Below are 22,500 nucleotides of genomic sequence, written 5' to 3' on the forward strand. Positions count from 1 at the left end.
ATATCGAAGCAAAGACTGGAATAGGATACAAAGAGCTTGTGACAAAACAAACAGGGTGAACACGTGGTATAAAACCGGCAAATATCAAGGAGTGATGTTTATAGAGGCCAGAGCCCATGGGGAACTCGCCCGTAGATTTAGGAAAGATCTGAAGGAGACCAAACTCAACATTAAGATTGTTGAAAATACAGAGAACTCCATCAGATCACAACTATGTAGGACGTACCCCTTTGAGAATAACATATGTACCAATGATAACTGCATGGTATGTAGGATTAGCCATGGCATTAACTGTAGAACTCGAAATGTAGTCTACAGCATAAGATGCACAGAATTTGCTTGTAAAGACATGAACATGACATACATAGGGGAGATATCTAGGAGCATTGCAGAAAGACTAAATGACATTTGAGACAATATGACGACTAAAAAAAAAAAAACTGTCCTCCATACTCTACCAACATGTTAAGTACCGATATGGAGGCAACCTGGGTCAATTTGACATCAGCATTTTATCGAAGCACCCATAAGACCCAACACTCAGACAAATACAGGAGCACGTCCTCATAAACGAAGCATTCCCATTGCTAAATAAGAAATATATGTATTAGAACGCCACACCCCCATACCCACAGTTTATATTTTATACAGGTAGAATAGTTAGTGAGCTGTTATGCAGTTAGAGGTATGTATGTGTGTGTGCGTGTATTTATGTGCACATGTATGTAGGCATATAGATATATGAAAGTAAACAGATAGACATGCAGACGGATAGGTACATAGGTTATATGAACAGACAAGTACACATACACTCACATACACAAATTGAGACTAAAACACCTGACCATATACACACACTTCACTTCACACAAAGACACATATGGAGATACACATTCATACATACAGACACAGTACATAGTCACAACCCCCTCCCCCACACAGACACTCTCAGACATGCACACACAAGAAGACAGGGGTACACACACATGCAAGCACACATACACATAGAAAAACACAAAAACACATCAATATGCAGAATGCATACATACAAACGTACACACGCTTACAAATATACATACGCACACACACATACATATATGCATACACACACTTGCATGCATGCAAGCATGCATACATCCATACATACATACATATATACATACATACATGTGTATGCACAGACACACACTAACCCATACACATGTGCACAAATAAACAAAAAGAACGCAGCTTAAATAACGGACAGAGTCAACAATTACTGAAAAGTTTGCAAGACGCAACGAAAATTTTGAAAAATAAATAAGTAAATGAATGGAAATTTAACCGGTGAGTGTGTTAAATTATAAGGCACTAAAAGAGAATGACTCTCCCCAGACACAGAAGTATATGTGGGTCTTTTCAAAAAAATCCCCATTTGGTTACAGGATTGGGAATCTGGGACTGACCTGGTGACAAGGAAGGAAGACTTCAGTACAAAGGAAAAAAAATGACTTGTCTTACCTTTGTCAGGAACCGTCTGTTACTAAACAGATGGTGGCGAATTGCAAGGGCCTTAAATAGTCGAATAGAATGCCTTAAGATATCCGTTCTCTCTGCGTCACATGTCTAACTCCCATCGAAGCCAACTTACTCGTCATAATTTATCACTGGAAATGTTAGAACGTCGGAGTTGAAACCCTACGTAGGTACAGGTGTCTAGGGTTAATCATTCGACTATAGGAGCACACCACCAAACCGGCACTTAGGGTTAAAATTTGAATTTAAAACCTCTATAGATAATCTGACAACGGATTGCTGAGGCTTTCCTCCAGTAGTGGATTTAAAATAGCTAAATGCTTGCTAAATATCTTGGTAAAATTGGGACAATGCCCATAAAATTAGGAGTCCTCTTGTCTGGTGAGGTTGACACAGTTCATTATCAGTCTACCCATCTTTAAATCGATGTCGGCGAGAGGTTGATGGGAATAAAGAAACCAGGGGTGGGGGTAGTGAGTGTTTCTGGTTCGAATAATGCTTGCATCAGAATAAATAGTCAAAGGGCAGGTGGTGGTGTTAAGCAGTGGTGTATTAGGTCACTCTTCTTCAGTCTCTTGTCTTCATCTTTACCTTTGATCTTCTTAATTTTTTGTTTTTTTGCTTTTCTATTATTGTTTGCATTGTTGGCGTCATGGCTGTTGTTCATTTTATTATCATTACTACAACAGCCACGACAACCTCCCCCTACAACACTACTGCCACCACCACAACCGCCACCACCACTATCATCACTGCTATTGCTGCTGAAGAATCGTGATCTTATTTTTCCAATACAAGTGTCGATGCTAATCGATAATTAAATATTTCATTTCCAAATTCTCTTTCATTCTTTAACACACACAGCACTGCCAACACTACCTGTACATCACTTCCCGTACCGACTCCACCACAACCTTCAACACCGACACAGCATCGCTACCACTACACAACATGATGTCTCAACATCAACCTCGCTACCGACACCAAATCCACATCACCATCACTATCAACGAACGTCTACCATAACCTCACTATCTTTACACACCACTATAATAAACTCTCTATATTACCATCACCGTCACCGACACCTTTATTACAACAAAACTACAATAAAATCTCTTCATTATTATCAACATCACTATACAACACCATAAAACCTCCGCATCTCCATCACTGACTGCACATTCTAGAAAACTTTCATATCATAATCAGGAAGACAATTACTACATACCACCATAAATATTTATCCACCAAAATAACCTGAATTTCACTCTCCATCATCAAGACTCCACATCGAGCCATAGAGATAACTGTATGTCAGTGTTTCTCAACCATCTTCTTGCATATGGACCCCTTTGATTCTTATTTTACTTGGGTGAAGCTTCATAGCCTTTTTTATTCTTTAAGATATCCTAGTTTAAAAGGTGCACCAAAGAGAGTGAAATAGCACGACTATAATGCGTCTATAATGACTATACGTCTCGGTGGTGTTTAATCAGAGGTTAAGGACAGATGAGAATTAATTCTGTAATGCAATCATTCTATTGTTCCAGTCTCAAGTTGAATTCCAACTGTTGGCCAATTAGTCCAATTGTTCTTATCTCGACGTAAAATTAACGAAGCGAATGTAATTACCTTCCCCTTAATCTCTAACATCATCTGACGAACGCCAACTAAGATGGCTTGAATCAGCTAAGGTTTACCTGCTAGACATAGCAACCCGAATGCTTTTAAATCAGATCACAATGCTGGATATTCAAGAACCAAATGAAAGGCAGATTGTCGATCCTGAGATCATTCTGATTCCAAAAAGGAATATTATGTCTATGTAGAGCACATGTAGACTGAGATACAGAGGTCCCAGACGGACAGACAAAATTTTGTTTTTATTAATTTAAGTTGTATAAAAAATGTATTAAAATATTTTGTGTATTGTAGAAGTATAACCAATCTATTTCAATTAAATTTTAACAAACAAATCTTATATATTTCCACAAAGAGTCATATGGACACCCTAATGAGAACCACTGCGCTATATGTGATCAGTCAGCCCCCCTGAAATCTCATTCTTCCATCTTATCTAAAAAAGGATACCTTGGAAAATATAGCTATTGATGAATAAAAAGAAGGGATGCTCGCAGCTGGAAAGCTTTCCATCATAGGCTTGTGCGATTATACCAGACCTGGTATTCAACACATTGGAAGTAACGCTTGCTCCATACCACAATTCAGTGTCTGAGAAACTAACAACACTATTCCTGTATCAATAATATACCTATATAAATGTGTTAAGAAAATTCCAGTAGATTAATTCATCGATTTTATGTTACACAGTATCACTTCAAGCTCTTGGTATATTTATCTAAACAGCAGACGGAAATTTGGTTTGGTATTTGTTAAGGCTCAGGGAACAGTCATATTACAGCTGGTTTACAACTAGAAATTGGTTTATATCGATTCTCTTTAAATATCGAATCACGTCCGTTGCCTTGTATCAGCATTTAAAAATCATATCTAATTGATTCGTTAGTAAGGTTCAAATTAACAATTTAGTAAATTACGAAAAATTGTGGCACATTATTCTCTATGCAACAGTCTAGACATTACATTCTAATCTACAGTACACATCAGTCATTGAAATGAAACAAGTACAAATCGTTTTAAGAATCTGTTTTCTGTAGTTTATCACCTAACAGGGATGCCATGTTTACTATTTAGCATACAGATAGAACCAAAGGGACTCGAGGGCACACAGCTAACCACATTCTCTAGAGAATGTAAACCTGTGTATCACCAGTCCCTATACCGACACCACCACAACTTTTATCACCGATACAGTATCACTACCACTACACAACAAGATGCCTCGACATCAACCTGACTACCGTCACCAAGTGCTCCTACAAACAGCTCCACAGATAACCTATTCAGATTTCGACATCACTATCTCGAACTCTCTTCCCGAATATGTAGAACAGTTCTGATATCTTGGAAGTTCCCTCTCGATAAAATACAGATCCAAGACGGAGTTGAAGAAAGAGTTTTGTGTTGGCTGTGCTGCGTGTGGTAGACTGTCTTTTCAGAAATAAAGACTTAAGGTCACAAACCAGTATCTCCGTGTGCTAGGCTGTCGTTCTCTCAGTTTTCCTCTTTAGATGCAAGCCATAGGATCTTTACCATCGAGATACGATAAAACATGAGCTTTTTCACCAGCAGAAGCTCCGATCAGTTATGAATATGTTATGGTATGGTTCGGCGCAAACATTGTAATCTCTGAGAAAGTTTAAGTCAACAATGTTGACTATATCATAATAAAATATCACTCCAGATGGACATGAATCTACAGGCTTTCCACCCATTTTTCTAAAGTGGACTGAACTCGGAAAAAGAACCGATTGGTTTCCCTCTGAAGCGTTAGATGGTTCAACTCAATACTCTGCATCAATTGCTCTGCATCCATAATAATTATTTTTATCAACTAGCTATAACAGAATATGAAGAGAGCTAACCTGGAAAGAAGCAAATAGATGGCAAAATCTGGCGTCAAACGATCTCGACACATGCAAAACTTCTCGAATAAATATGCTACAGAAATACCCCCAAAAATGAAGAGGATAAACAACATCAAGCGCAACAACATCCAACTTCGTCCAGTAAGGAAAACTTGGTTGATCTTCTTAACCATCAGAAAAGAAGAAACCAAACACTAAGAAAACTCAAGAGCCTACGAGTAAGAAAACATAGAAAATGATAGTGTATTTCGTAGATCTATCAGTAAATTCCCAGTGAACTGAGTTTTTAAACTAATTTTAATTTCTGATTGATGCAATGTCTCTACAGCTCCTTTTCGAATGTGAAATGAAGCAACATCTCATAATCTCATTATCAGATACATGATTTCTTGCAACTAAGCAAGAAGCAATGATTTAGTAAAGTAATTCTAACTGGGAATCGAAACTAGTTCGGTACCCGCCTCATTGATCGTGAAATGGAGATTTTTTTTTCACAAGTAGCGGAATTTATGCGAATTGTATAATTGGTAATCCGGAAGAACGTAAAAATATGTATCCAAAAGTAATCTTAACACAAAAATAAAACGAAACACTGAATCCTCAGTCGGGATTGTGTATGATAACTGCCATACTCACCCTTATAATTCTCTATGAATTAGCTATAATACTTGACACTTGCATGGTATCAAAACCTCTCATCCCAAGTAAATGTGAAGTAAGGGAAGTGAAACACTTCTAGCCGGGAGTTGAAAAAGATCTACAAAGTAAGCTCTCTTGAACCATAGCTCTGCAGTTTACTTTTTACGAATAAAAGGTTATCAAAAGTTGCTGTATAGGGAGCCGTGGGGTTAAGCGGAAATTTAAGGAGTAAACATCCAATAGGTATTCTGTTTTTTCGTTGCTGTACGTACTTCATAAGAGTAGCTTGCAGGTCAGTAGACGTGCAAAAGAAGGTATTATTCTTTTCTATTCTTGGCACAAAGCCCGAAATTTTGGGGAAGAGGACCAGTCGATTAGATCGACCCCAGTGCGCAACTGGTACTTAATTTATTGACCCCGAAAGGATGCAAGACAAAGTCGACCTCGGCGGAATTTGAACTCAGAACGCAAAGACAGAGACGAAATACCTATTTCTTTACTGCCCACAAGGGGCTAAACATAGAGGGGACAAACAAGGACAGACAAACGGATTAAGTCTATTATATCAACCCCAGTGCGTAACTGGTACTTATTTAATCGACTCTAAAAGGATGAAAGGCAAAGTCGACCTCGGCAGAATTTGAACTCAGAACGTAACGGCAGACGAAATACCGCTAAGCATTTTGCCCGGCGTGCCAGCGGTACAGCCAGCTCGCCTCCTTAAAAAGAAGGTACTATTGTCATTTGAATTATTGTCGTAATCCCATACTTCTCCTTATGTGCCTTTTTTTGCACTTCGTTCTCTTCCTTTTTCCTCCCCTCCTCCTCATTGTCATCTTCATCCTCATCATCACCACAACCATGACCTTCCTCATCCACAACATGACATGATTACAATCTCCATCACCCCATCGCCAACATACCAAGATGACAACAACCTCCTCTTCTCCTCATCATCAAGGGGCGTGGTATTTAATCTTTCTCGAAATTCCCCCGCCCCCCGATAAGGCCTTCACCTACTTTAATAGCAACCAAAGAGTGAACGTCTGAAATTTTTGAGGAATCCTAAATTGTTTTTCAAAACAGACGAGATGGAGACGACGCCTCGAATACATTTGATCAAGTCCTTTCGAGCAGAGCTGACCTGTGCTAAACTACAACGTGAACAACATGAATAGTACTGCCACCGTAACTACAATTACCACCATCCTGAACAACATCAACAGCATTCTCGCCCCATCGTCACTCCAATACCAATATCATCATAGCCATTATATTCATCATCATCATCGTCATGTTGACGACGGCGACGTCGACGGCCTCCCCTACCATCATCATCATCATCATCATCGCCACTACCGCGGCCCGCGCCGCCGCAACGACCCCACTCCGTCTACCACAACCACTGCTGTCGCAGTCGTCAGTTATAATCGCTTTCCTCCTCGTCATATTCGTTATTATTGACAGTTGAATAATCAAATAAATTCTGACAGAAATTATAATTAAATGTAAAAATATGAACAAAATGAATAAATATAAAATTGAAAAGAAACAAAAAAAAAACAAACTGAAGAACACGGCAGTAAAACTCATTAACTCACCCACATCTTTGCGAATGTTTCGATTTTCGTATTCTTAAAGAAAGCCATGACACCACTGTTTTTGACAGTGCCGTATTTGATTTTGGTTTGTTTTGGAAGATCAGAAATTGTTTTGATGGGAGTATTGATCTTCTTCACTGTAAGGAAGGCAGCTAGATTAGCAGTGTACGAAGAGATGAGGATAAGGGCAAAAAACCACCAAGCGCTGGTAAGGATACGTCCGGGCACTGTGTTTGGGGAAGCATCTGTGTTTCCTGTTAGAGTAAAAGATGAAAATAATTATGGCAAGGATTTTGTGTAAATAAAAATACAAATGTATTATAACTTTGGACAAACTAAACTGTTTCTTGCAGATATAATAAACTTTCTAAACAAGCCTTCCTTGCTGGATTTATACAGAAGTCATTAATTCTGTATAAAAACAAAAATGTAGTGTCTCAAATAAAAAGCGGACTGTTTATGCAACCAAATCAAAAGGAATTTGTACATGTAGGTCTAGTGGTTAGAATTTCGCGCTCTCACCGTAGCGGCCTGGTTTCGATTCCCCACTTGGGAAATAGTTATTTCGTCGCAAGCGTGGCTGTACGGTAAGAAGCTTGCTTGCCAACCCCATGGTTCAGCATTCAGTCCAGTTGTATGGCACCTTCGGCAAGCCTTGGGCCGATTAAAGCCTTGTGAGTGGATTTGGTAGACGGAAACTAAAAGAAGCCTGTCGTGTATATGTGTGTGTGTGTGCATTAGTATAAATGTGTGTGTGTGTCTGTATTTGTCTCCCAACCATCGCTTGACAACCGATGCTGGTGTGTTTATGTCCTCGTAACTTAGCTGTTCGGCAAAAGAGGCCGATAGAATAAGCACTAGGCTTACACAGAATAAATCCTTGTGTCGATTTCTTCGACTAAAAACCCTTTAAGGTGGTACTTAAAAAATTAAGAATAAAAGAATAAATGATTGTTGAAGTGCAAAATAGACTAAGCGTGATTATAAAGTTATTCGTCTGTACTGAACTCCACTCAAGCGGCCAGCGCTATTTGAGTATAGTTCAATAAAGTTGGAATCTTTTCGGTTTGAACGGCAGCTTTTCTAGCGGTGTCATATGAAATTGTCACCCATAATTATGACCCTAGAATCGATCTATTGCATTTCAATCTCTTTTAGGGTTAGGGTTAGGGGTGGTGGGAAGGGTATCTGTTTTTTCTTCACAAATGTAAATAAACCCAATTTGTTTCTTAAACGAGGGACATATTCATACGGCACAGAATGCTTTTTACCTCAATAGACGTCACTGATTGGTTGGAATTGCAGAAATTGAAGAAATAACAAATATCTTACAAACTATAGAATTTTCTCAATAAAGGCAAGAGAATAAGAAGTTTAACATTTTTTAATTATCTAGAAATTATGTTAAAAACTGCTGTTCAAACCGAAAAGATCCAAAAGTTGAACATCAGACACGATAAATTAATGGAACGACTCAAATTGGAACTCTAATATTATCTGTTGACTTTAACGAAGCAATTGAGTTTTATCTTAATTTAGTCACAGAATTATCGTGTACACAATATTTCCTACCACTTTACTAATTAATCGAATGTACTGGCATACAGATACATTTGAAGTTAATGTTTTCAAAATTAAAAAAAACAAAAACAACAGCCAGCACTAATAGACGTATAGTATATATTAGAGATGTTTGAATGAGTTAAAAACTGAGAGGAATGTGTATAGAAGGAAGAGGGGGTTGTAGGAATAAAATTGACAATCCTTAAAAATAAAAAAAAGAGGAAATTTCTTAAAAAATAGCCAAGAAAGGGATGGGATAGCTGAAAATTGTTTTACAAGTGTCATAAATGAAAAAAGAAGAATACACACACACACACACACACACAGTGTATATCGAGCGTGAACAGTTAGATCTACGACTGCTACTTTTGATTTTAGAGCTCTTCGTAGATTTTCACCATCCATTCTACTTCCAGTATAGTACTTAAGTTACAGCTAAGTAGTACAACTAGTTATGATGTACAGAGCAAGTTTATCATTTCTCTTTCTCTCGCCCCCCCATATATATATATATGTATATATATATATAGAGAGAGGGTAGAGAGATAAATACGTATCTAGCTAGCTATTTATCTATATAAAAAAACATACAAAATGGGACAAGAACGCAAAACATCCAGAAGACGATACAAAAAACACGACCGGGTCATTCGAAGCCAATCATCTTCAGTCAAGAACCGGATCATCCTCGCAATTTCGGCTGATTAACAGATAGATAGATAGATAGATAGAGAGAGAGAGAGAGAGAGAGAGAGAGAGAGAGAGAGAGAGTCAGTGATACATTGCCAACAGCCTTACGCGTTATACAGATTCAGGGATGCATATATTTATACATACAGAGATATACTTGCCTTGTAGTAAAGATCCAAAGATGAACCAGAAGCTCTCCCTGAACGAAATCGAAGGATAATCCTTTTTCTTACGCATGCCCAGTTTCTCCAGGAAGTACAGTATTACACTGACGACAATAAATGCCCCGAATGTGCATATCCAAACAGGTGGCGAGAGGGGGTTGAGGAACTCAAAATATGATGTTTCTAGTTTAGTTTTCTTCATGATTACACTAATGTAGCGAGTCATAAAAGGTTTAGTGAAATCCACTGCCTCCTCGCGCTGTGAATTGATGCTGAGGGGCGATACTGTCATAGTGGCATTCTAAAATAAAGTGAAGAGATTAATCAATTAGTGAAGTGAGAAAAAGATGAGACAGAACGTGAGATATTTACATAGATAAACGAAGAGAGGGTTAAACAATGACAGAATAAATATTTGCTAGAAAGATTTGATAACCATTAAAATAACAAACCTGGAATAAAAAGATGTTAAATAAATATTAGGGTTACCGAAAAGTAATCTCATATTTCATGCCATGAACTCAAATGAGCATAAAGCATATCGTTCATATATTTATTGATTCAAAATAAAAGGGCCTCGTTAGCAACAACATACGGTCCACAAATCAGGTTTTTTAAAGAGAAAAGTTTTTAGTGTGCCTTTTCCACATCCACTATTCTTCTGAATGTCTTTCCTCTTGTAGACCAGAGTGGTGCTAGGTGTTAAGAGTAGAGAGTGGGAGCTCATGAAGTACCTGCTTCGATTTTCTGTACACTTACTCAATCTACTGCTTCATCAGCACTTGTAAAGTGAACCAGGTATTATTAAGCTCTCAGAATAAGTACCCGATACTTTAACAGTTTTCACTGTGTCACTATACAGAGCATAGTTGATCTTCCTGATCGAAACCCGACTCAATGATCGAAATAACCGATTTTGCATTTGCTGAAGCCTCTTTGACATTTTCGAACACTAGCACCATCATATTACACATTTTCCTCTTGTACTTGTGGCGTTTTTGCTCATAGGAAATTAGTAAAGCATGCTATGCCGAATATGCACCTTACTTAGATTCTTGTCTCTCAAGAGCTATTAGATAGAGAATATATATATATATATATATCAAAACAAGCAACGAGGATATCCAAGGTAGAGTAGTACAATTGTTTTTACTCTACCTTGGATATCCTTGTTGTTTATTTCGATTTATATGGATAATACCATGCAAAATTCTGCTGCCTTTAACTTAAGTACCATATTCATCTGAACGCACACACACACACATATATATATATAAACTTTTATTAAAGTTGCGAAATCTTCACAAAACTGTTACTCAGAGTTACACGTTCCTATTCATTGGACAGTTATTAAGTATTCGAGTACTAATTATTTCAACCTTGTTTTGCATTCATATACTTGCTTGTGTGTGTGTTGTATGTGTGAGTATCATGAAATTAGGCAGCAATTTAGAAATGTACCACCCAACAGGAAAACTATAATTGTTATTAGAACTCCTACAAGGTAAAGTGGTCTGATGCTCAGTCAACGCACATAATTGTCTACATACATACTGACAGTCAGCGTAAACGGACAATAGTGGCAGTCGTAATACACGTAAACCGTCGACGGTTTCGGCTTTAACTCCGCAGTCACTTCAGTAGAGTCAGCAAAACTCGTCAGATTCCGGATAAGATCGCCACCAGTATATATGTCAACTCCATAGAAATCTGTGGATAATTTACCGAATCGTTAAAGTATATACAAATGATTAAATTAGGCATCGGTTTAGCAATGTATCAGAGCACTTTAGCTCTTATTTCTAGCATTTTAGGTGTTCTAACATAATGTCATATTTAATGATAATCATAATTTTCCTCTGTGTGTGTGTGTAATATTTTGGACTAATAGGTATACATACATACATACATACATACATACATACATACATACATACATACATACATGCATGCATACATCGTGTGTCCACATTAACGTATAATCATTAAATCTATCCTGGTTGGATGACTTCAAAGACACCTTTGATTGTCTTGTTATACCAAAAGTATCGTTGGTATGATGTCAAAAATGTTTTCTTGAAAAACGACTTTTCTTTTCGGTACCTCTGATAGAATAGAATGTACAATACAAAATGTGCAGAAATACTGCATAGAGTACATAATCTATAGAATTAAACGATTTAACTGATCGATTGATGCACTTAATTTTACTCTCTACAGTGAAGTCTTTCTGTGTTTGCATCAACGTACACCCTGTATTGAACTGACCCATCTCCAGACAATAAATCTACAGCAAATGTAGTCTCCAGCCGCAAGCGTTTACGATGGAGGGGTATTTGATGTGAAGGCGGCGAGCTGGCAGAACCGTTAGCACGCCGGGTGAAATGAGTAGCCGTATTTCGTCTGCCGTTACGTTCTGAGTTCAAATTCCGCCTGGGTCGACTTTGCCTTTCATCCTTTCGGGGTCGATAAATTGAGTACCAGTTACTCACTGGGGTCGATGTAATCGACTTAATTCGTTTGTCTGTCCTTCTTTGTCCCCTCTGTGTTTAGTCCCTTGTGGGCAGTAAAGAAATAGGTATTTGATATTGAGTGGTATTGGAATGGAAATAGGCCCTTGTCATTCTAAAGGATCACAACCATGAGAGAATCAGTAACGAGTCAACGAGGGAATTTCTACGGAATCCATCACAATGCTAGAAATAATAGCAGTTAAATATTCCTTAACTTCCTTCATTGCATTTTATATGACAAGACGTTTTAAAAATATAGTGATTATACTAAAAAAAAAAATGGATGCCCATTATCTGAATTCTATTGACCATAAGTCTCCCCGATTAGGGTTGACTTCTGGCTAAGCAATGATACAAACTAACGGGATACTCAAAGTGGTTTCTGCTAATGATAATTATAACCGCTAATCATTTGACCCTTTAGTTCCTACTTACAAATAGGTGGAGTGAACTATTGAGAATAAGTGTAATGCTAGTATCAATATACAAACCGCGCTATCCTCTTGCTTGGTTGCACAGTATCCTATTCATTCGATTTATGAAACTCCCAATCGATAGGATTGTCTATTTCACTTTATCGTATTCAGATATTTCTTCTTAAAGCACATCAATATACATCACACTTCGACTTTCATCAGTAATCTGTCTACTTAACAGTTTACAGATAAAAAATTATCTATTTGACAGTTTGCTAAGACAGCCTTTTAATCAAAATTATTTAACAATCAATGTTCAGTCAGTAAATTATGTCCTAGCTTCCTCTCTAGCTAGGATTCTGCACCTATAAACGAGTCAGATATTTCAAACTAACTCGATGCACCATCATTATTTCTGTCAATTACTCTGATATGTCGCACTCTGGGCTTTGTTTTAAATACTTTATCTTGTCTTACTCTCTCTGAATTACAACCCATTGAAAACCTGGAAACGTTCAACAAGATATACTAATCTTATATTCTAGCATTAAAACTTTTTTTCTACTAACAAATGAGATGCAAATCCAGTCTATAAATGTATAAGTCGATTAAACTATAATCATATAACTAGGTATTTCCACGGTTATCTTGAAAGTTTTAAAATTAGCAGAAGTTTATGCAGAATTATCATAATTTCTCATGAAAGTTATCAGTTGTTGAAGCAATGGATGCTTTAGATGATGTGAAGTGAACGGGCTTGAGGAAATGTTACTTACGATTTTCTTGAGAAACACCTGATCCACTCTTGTTTCTTTTCTATTAAGATTTTGCTATGAAAATTATTATACATGTTTTCTAAGAATAATATATACTCTTTTACTCTTTTTACTCTTTTACTTGTTTCAGTCATTTGACTGCAGCCATGCTGGAGCACCGCCTTTAGTCGAGCAAATCGACCCGGGACTTATTCTTTGTGAGCCCAGTACTTATTCTATCGGTCTCTTTTGCCGAACCGCTAAGTAACGGGGACGTAAACACACCAGCATCGGTTGTCAAGCAATGCTAGGGGGGACAAACACAGACACACAAACATATACATACACATACATACATATATATATACATATATACGACAGGCTTCTTTCAGTTTCCGTCTACGAAATCCACTCACAAGGTATTGGTCGGCCCGAGGCTATAGCAGAAGACACTTGATGCCACGCGGTGGGACTGAACCCAGAACCATGTGGTTGGTAGGCAAGATACTTACCACACAGCCACTCCTGGAAAATATTAAGTAATCTTAACTCTAAAAGGAAATTGAACACATGATCTATCCATATCATTATTCTATTAGACTACATAAAAACAAACGCTTTAACAAATCAGAATACGATACACTATGATACATGGGAAAAGTGGAGCTGACTGAACTTAAACCTACATTCGTAATGTATGAAGTACAATAGCTTGCCCTGCGAGTTATGAATCCTATCAAAATATATCACTTATATATATTAAATTTAGTTTTAAATATTGATTTTCCAGTCAATGAATGCTGAAACTATAATAAGTTAATTCTTTGATTCAATTTCATAGTTTAACAGCCAATTGTTTACAGAGAGTATAAATGTTGTGTGTGTAACTGTTTAAGTATTCCATTTCATCCCATCGTTAAAGCATTACATACGTTGACAGTAACAGAATAATGTAATACACTTCAAATGAAAACAGTATTTTATCTGCACTGGAAGGTGGGAATTATGATAAACTCCCCAATCGCATTGTATCATATGATAAAGTAAATTAAGCACGCACTTGAAAGTGTTCACTCGGAACAAAGCTACATGGAATACGAAGAATTATTGTTTATCGTTAGATAAACAATAAATATATCATAGATACTTCTGGTCGTAAAACAGACTTTATCTTTTGACTTTCATGATATCATCAGTATTTTGACACACATGTGAAACAGATATGTTTTACTTGATAAAACGTTTATCACAGAGGTGAGCACTATACAAGCGACATCCACAAGTTTCCATATCTGATAACCGTTTTACGTCTCTCAGCTGTTTTGTTTAACTAAGCATATCTATCATGGGTTTTCTTTGTTGCTATCACCGGGAGATAAAACTTACATACTTTATCAGAAATAGGAAACGATACGATTTCTTTTGTTGACAAGCGCAGAAGATTCCGACAATTAGCATTGACGATCCAGGTTCACCTCCCAGACGAATCTGTTTATTTCACTTATGTCACTAATCTACAAAAGTCTCTCTCAATCGAATATGAACACCGCAGTAAAAGAACTGTTTGTTAAAATTTTAAAGACCACCACAACAAGGTAAATAACTCTAAGAACTCTTTCTTCAACAGGCACAAGGCCTGACATTTTTTTGAGAAAGGACCTAGTCTATTACATCCGCCCCATGATGGAAGTCAACATCGATCTCAGTGGAGATTGAACTCAGAACTAAACATTTCGTCCGATCCGCTAACTATTCTGCCAGTTTGCTGTATTAACAATAATTATAATAGCAAAATATTGTTCTACTATAGGTACAAGGCCCTATATCTTTTGGGGTGGGGGCTAGTCAATTAGATAGACCCTAGTACGCAACTGCTACTTAATTTGTCGACCTCGATGGATAAAATGTAAAGTCGACCTCGGCGGAATTTGAACTCAGAACGTAAAGACAGACGAAATACCTATTTCTTCACTACCCACAAGGAGCTAAACACAGAGAGGACAAACAAGGACAGACAAACGGATTAAGTCGATTATATCGACTCCAACGACCCCGAAAGGTAAAGGCGACCTCGGCAGAATTTGAACTCAGAACGAAATACAGCTGAGCATTTCGCCCGGCGTGCTAACGCTTCTGCCAGCTTATCGCCTTATATCATAATCATAATAATAATAATAATAATAATAATAACAACAACAACAACAACAACAACAACAACAACAACAACAACAACAAAAATAATAATAATAATAATAATAATAATAATATAATAATAATAATAATAATAATAATAATAATAATTTAATTATTTATGTCTCACTTTAACAACAAGAACATTAACAGCAATAAATACAACAATATTCATAAAGGAAATAAAAATACCGTAAAAATAAATGAAGCCAAAATATAAAAAAGCAAGATTATATCATAATTACCCCAGCAAGGACTTCGCCAATCATTCCATTCCAATCTCCGTTGTCCATTTTAGCGCCAAAGTTTCCATCGCCAACGAGATACAAATCATATTCAAAGCCCAAGCGTTTCGATACGACATCCATTAAATCAACCGCGAAACCTTTAAACCGGTCGTTTCCGTATCGTTTTTCGTAATCGTCTTTATACATAGTGAATGGCTTTTCCTGGAAAAAAACAACAAGCTTGACTGTGTGTAAGTACGCATGCGTATGTACATGTACAACCATAGACACACGTTTGCATATATATATAGTTGCAATTGGTGTTAGGAAAAGCGGAATAAGTTGAACAAATGAAAGTATACTCAATATCTGAAGCAGAGTGAATATCTAACATCGTATAAACTTGATTGCTTCTCATTAATTCAAGTTGCTTCACTTTAGTCAGCACAACGTGACCGAAGCCCACAAGAAACTTGGAGTAACGGTAAAATAGTATACTTTAATATATATATACATTATTTCTGCTCTGTTATAGCTAGATAAATAACCATACGTTAGAACTCAATATTCTCATAATCACTGGCCTCTGCGAGCATTGACACGTCAAGTGACAGCGATACTCTCACTCGGACCAGAAGAGAGCAACAGAAGTGCAAAATACAGGGCTAATTGTAAATGTCAAAAGAACACGGATTAGTATCTAAATCCATTAGCTTACAGGTGTTTGAGTACGAAATTAAAACCGTGTATAGTAATGAATATTGTCTCATTCAAATTCATTTCCTTTAATCAGAGCCACGTTGAATATGATTATTTGAGAAAAAAAAAACCTTAGAGAAAACAAGATTTTAAACTCTAATAACATTTTTGCATTTACCACAAGGAAGGAGAGTGAAAAATCATTAAAATAACAACTTACAGAACCTGTATGTTTCCATGCAAAATCTATTACAATAACCACTTATGGAACTGTTTACAAGAGGTGTTGCAGTAATATTGGTTTCAAACTTTGTACAATGCCAACAACTTGGCGGAGGAGTTACATCGATTACATCGATCCCAATTCTCAGCTGGTACTAACTTTATCGACCCCCAAAAGATGAAAGCAAAATCGATCTCGGCGGAATCTGAACCCAGAAGGTGAAGACGGACGAAATGCCGCAGTGCATTTCGCCCGGCCTGCTAATGCTTCTGCCAGCTCACCGCCTTATTGTTATTGTGGTAACATTAATATCAATATTTTCTTCAGTCTTTATCGAAAATTTGTACATTTTCACGAGGGGTTATGGTCGGTTATATTCTCCTGGTAATTATGTTCCTGATATCCAGGAGTATGAGATAAAAAAAGAGACTTGAACTCTGTAAGTAAAAATTACGCAACTAAATACCGAAAGGCCCGACATTGAATCATTACTGCAAATATACGGAATCGAATAAAATCACAGTAATGCTTAATTCATTTCATTACTGAAAGCAGACAGAAATGTCTTGTGTAGACCCATAAAGATTATAAGAAAACCTCGAGCGTAAAAGAAGGCAAAGACTAAATATACTTATATATATTTTCAGGTTCTATCTTCCTAACTTTGATAGTTAAAGAAATATTCTGGTGGAAATGGCATAGTCGATATGATGCATTAGAGTACTTCCCTGGAATTATAACAATAACTTACCAAGATAGAGACCACTTTCACTCTGCGTCCCTTTAAAGGAAACATATATGTGATATTCGGATGGATTTTACGTTGATACACATGAAACTGTTTGGAAGTAGTAGAATTCCAGATTGCAATCTGAAAATATATGTAACAAATAAATATTTAGAGAAAAAATTTGAGGGAAATAACCATACAAATATTAAATCAGGGAACTTGTATTGAAATAGTAAAAATATCTGATTCATCAATGAATAATTAGATTTTCAAATTATACATGTTACTTGAGTCGTTACATACATGTAACCTAAGTTATATACATACTATTTAATAGTTTGCTGCTTAAGGTATCATATATTTGGCTCCAGCTGCTACATAAATCCTTTCTACTAAAGGCACAAAGCCTGAGATTTCAGGAGAGGGGCTAGTCGATTACAACGACCCCAGTGAAACGCAGGTACTTAATTCATCGACCCCGAAAGGATGAAAGGCAAAGTCGACCTCGGCGGAATTTGAACTCAGAACGCAAAGACAGAGACGAAATACCTATTTCTTTACTACCCACAAGGGGCTAAACACAGAGACACAAACAAGGACAGACAAACATATTAAGTCGATTATATTGACCCCAGTGCGCAACTGGTACTTATTTAATCGACCCCGAAAGGATGAAAGGCAAAGTCGACCTCGGCGGAATTTGAACTCAGAACGTAGCGGCAGACGAAATACCACTAAGCATTTCGCCCGGCGTGCTAACCATTCTACCAGCTCACCGCTCAAAGAAGGATAAATACCGCTATGCATTTTCCCGGCGGGCTAACAATTCTGCCAGTGCGTCGCCTTACAGCTGCCACGTATAAGCCACTTTTACTATCATGCACACTGATCCAATTCGCAAAAACATACAACTTCAGTTGTTATATACATGTTGACCTTACATATAATTTGTCACGTTAGGGTATATTACATGCAGGAACATACTCCTTAAGAAGAAACTCAATCTCAAAGTTAGTAAAGATCAAAAATGTTCACACACTGAGTAGAATGTTTAAAATATGAATTGAGGGATTACATGTTGTAGAACCGTATTACTGAAGGAATTACATTTTATAAGAAAGTTTAAAATATCGCTCAAGGCTTCTGCTATGTATTTCGGTTATGGCTTTTGCTCCAATATATTGTATAGCACGCTAGGGTTTCTGAAAAGAAATGGCTTTTATATATATCCTAGAGAAAACATATTAAAGAGAATGAAATACTCACTTTTTGTGTCATTTCCCCAAAAACTGCTGTAAAGTATAGATTAATACCTTTTCTTTTCCCTCTTTTGTTTAAGTGCATACATCCAGTTTCCAAATGTTTCTTAAACTGAAACCAAAGCAAAAGCAAGTTGTTTTGAAAATACTGAGGAAAACTACAGAAAAAGAGACAGATCGGAAACAAATTTGTTTGCAGAGAGCTCGTGTGTACTCATTTCAAATATATACCAAGACCACACACACACACACACACACACACACACACACACATACACACACACACACACACACTCACACACACACTATATTTGGTCTAACAGACAATTTTAGATGAGTTCATTTATGAACTGTTGGTTGACAACTAAAGACAACTAAAGCTTCTAAACGTTGATTATAGTTTATTCTTATAATTGTTGTTACACCGGGTTGTGTTAGTAAATGTACAAACATGATTACGTTAGCAAATGTTTGAACAGAAACTGCGAGATAATGCGATTTTCGAGTATGGAAAAAAAAGTGTGGGAATTCAGTCTGTAAGCAGGAGAGTAAATATATACAGAAGTTTTAAATGCGTGCTATATGACTCTGCATAGTTTCTATGTGAGTCTTAAAGAAGCTTCGTTTTTTACAGATATGATATTTCTCAAGGTCTGACACACTCACGCACGTGCGTACATACTCGTATTTGGATACGAATAATGATATATAAACTGAAGCGAATGATTGACCGCTTTTTACGTTTTCTTCAATCTTAGTCCTTTGAATGATTTTCTTTGATTGACTGAGCACAAAATCCCTTTATTATTAACGGTGAACTGTATCCTGTGACATTGTAACAGTTATACATGTCCTAAAGTAATTAATTAACAACGTGAACGGTTACTTGCAAGAAATGAAAATTAAAAGTTGATTGCTGTTTCAATTCACAGCGAGCTTACACGATGCTCCTTGGTGCACACCAATCATGCGTACATGATTTTAATCGATGAAATCCTCATTAAAGGAACAAGAATTACGTCATAGGCTTTAGTTCGTCTGATGGATATTCTGTCAAATTCAGTCATACTCTTTACTCTTTTACTCTTTTACTCTTTTACTCTTTTACTTGTTTCAGTCATTTGACTGCGGCCATGCTGGAGCACCGCCTTTAGTCGAGCAACTCGACCCCGGGACTTATTCTTTTGTAAGCCCAGTACTTATTCTATCGGTCGCTTTTGCCGAACCGCTAAGTAACTGGGACATAAACACACCAGCATCGGTTGTCAAGCAATGCTAGGGGGACACACACAGACACACAAACACACACACGCATATATATATATATATATACATATATACGACGGGCTTCTTTCAGTTTCCATCTACCAAATCCACTCACAAGGCTTTGGTCGGCCCGAGGCTATAGTAGAAAACACTTGCCCAAGGTGCCACGCAGTGGGACTGAACCCAGAACAATGTGGTTGGTAAGCAAGCTACTTACCACACAGCCACTCCTGCGCCATGAGTATTTTAATTGTTCAATCAGCGGTAGTACTTTCTGAGTTTTACGCAAACATATTAAATGGTTCAAGTTGATTCAGCTAGTCATTATGTGTGAAAAAAACTATATATTCGCATTGGAGGGATACTAAAGTGGACGGGCTTCCATTCAGTTTCCGTTGAAGCACTTCTACTACAGTTTAGAAACTAAGTTATTGTAGGAGAATCTTACCTACAGCTTTCCACTATGGAGTCGAATGTGAAATCTCTGGTTACAAACGAAATTACTGAATTATTTAGTCATCTCTGAGCCCAAATTTTTACAGAATTGTGTACATGCATAATCACAAATGTGGAGGCGCAATGGCCTAGTGGTTAGGGCAGCGGACTCGCGGTCGCAGGATCGCGGTTTCGATTCCCAGACCGGGCGTTGTGAGTGCTTATTGAGCGAAAACACCTAAAAGCTCCACGAGGCTCCGGCAGGGGTTGGTGATCCCTGCTGTACTCTTTCACCACTCTTTCTCCCACACTTTCTTCTGTTGGCCTGCTCGCTTAGCCAGCGGGGTGGCGTCATTTGAAGGCTAAAACAATGCGAACGCATTGTGACTAGCGATGTGTAACTACATCTGATGGTCTGGTCGGTCCCGTGATCTCGTGATAATCACAAATAGTGGCATAGAAAACTACAGAATCTGACACGTTCTCCCCTTCACAGACACAGTTACACTCATATATAATCAATTATAGCATTATCATCTTTAACGTTACCTTCTGTAGTTTCCGTTTAGTTTTCTCCCTCATTTCCTCGATGTTAGGATATCGTTTCATCGATATAGATGTGTTCTTCAGCATTTCAACTATATCTGCAACCACTGCTCGGGGATAGTTTTCAGTGTTATTCAAGGTATCATCACTATGACCCTCTCTTAACGGTAAATAACCGAGAACAGTGAAATTGGTGTTCATGGCCACAAAGGAACGTAGGGTTGAGCTTATATAACCGTCCTGAGAAAGAAAATAATAACATTCAAGTTATTACATTATAGCAGAAATACATGTAGACATATAGACACATTTTCATACATGCACGCATAAACAGATATATATATATACATATTTAACTTCCACTTACATAAAAAATATATTACTCTTTTACTCTCTCTTTTACTTGTTTCAGTCATTTGACCGTGGCCATGCTGGAGTACCGCCTTTAGTCGAGCAAATCGACCCTAGGACTTATTCTTTGTAAGCCTAGTACTTATTCTATCGGTCACTTTTGCCGAACCGCTAAGTTACGGGGACGTAAACACACCAGCGTCGGTTGTCAAGCGATGTTGGGGAGACAAGCACAGACACACAAACATATATACAAAGACACACACACACACACACACACATATATATATATATAAACATATATACAACGGGCTTCTTTCAGTTTCCGTCTACCAAATCCACTCACAAGGCTTTGGTCGGCCCGAGGCTATAGTAGAAAACACTTGCCCAAGGTGCCACGTAGTGGGACTGAACCCGGAATTATGTGGTTTGTAAACAAGATGCTTACCGCACAGCCACTCCTACGCCTATGATATTATTATATTATGATATTGTGGAAACTCACAAATTTCACAAATCTTTTCTATGAGTTGTACATAATCGAACTTAGGACGAAGGTGAATCAGTTGCAAAATAAAAATGTATTTAAAGAATTCAAAGTGCATTTTGATGGAGAATATGGCATACGTCTTTGGCTGGGTGACTTTTGAGCATACTTTTAGAATTTAAGGAAGGCGTTGGATTGATCGTATGAACGGTAGCGAATATGAAATAGTCATTTCCAAAGAAAATTTTTAAAGATATTAAAAATATTAAAAAAAAATCGATGCATTACGAAATAATTATTAATGCATTGCTTGCTCTGGCAGATGTGAACTGCAATAAAAACAGCAACATATAATCAACTTTAAAAAACAAATTAAAATTAATATACGTGTGCTGAAGCTTGAATTTTAAAAGCAATAGCGTGATAGAAGAATGGGAGAAAGAAAAAGAGAGAGAACGAGAAAGGGAGAGAGAGAACGAGAAAGAGAGACTCACGCACATATTGCGTAGAGATTAGACATATGCTGAGCGCTGACTCCATTTCTCGCTTAATTTTAACAAAACGGAAGCATTCGAAACTTACATGCATGTGTTTATGTTTAAAGGAAACGCATGGAAATGATGAGGCACACCAAAGCATGTATGATAAAGAAGACCTGCATTATAGAAACCCTTAACATCAATTGACGGAAAATTCAAAAACAAAAGTTAAAGCAAAAT

The 22,500-nt window shown here is 37.2% G+C and overlaps 1 protein-coding gene across 1 annotated transcript in view; it reads right to left on the bottom strand.

Annotated features, from left to right (window-relative positions):
* LOC115218530 (glutamate receptor ionotropic, kainate 2-like) overlaps positions 1 to 22,500 on the bottom strand; it is a 250,709-nt gene that overhangs the window by 20,702 nt on the left and 207,507 nt on the right. The window contains exons 6-11 of the mRNA XM_029788402.2: positions 20,947 to 21,183; positions 18,704 to 18,808; positions 17,459 to 17,578; positions 15,804 to 16,007; positions 9,682 to 9,985; positions 7,268 to 7,521 (exon numbers count right to left, since the gene is read on the bottom strand). Of these exons, the coding sequence (XP_029644262.1) occupies positions 7,268 to 7,521; positions 9,682 to 9,985; positions 15,804 to 16,007; positions 17,459 to 17,578; positions 18,704 to 18,808; positions 20,947 to 21,183 (1,224 nt within the window). The remainder of the gene's footprint in view (positions 1 to 7,267; positions 7,522 to 9,681; positions 9,986 to 15,803; positions 16,008 to 17,458; positions 17,579 to 18,703; positions 18,809 to 20,946; positions 21,184 to 22,500) is intronic.

This window comes from Octopus sinensis, linkage group LG13 (assembly GCF_006345805.1).
Source record: "Octopus sinensis linkage group LG13, ASM634580v1, whole genome shotgun sequence".
In the NCBI taxonomy this organism is placed as follows: domain Eukaryota; kingdom Metazoa; phylum Mollusca; class Cephalopoda; order Octopoda; family Octopodidae; genus Octopus; species Octopus sinensis.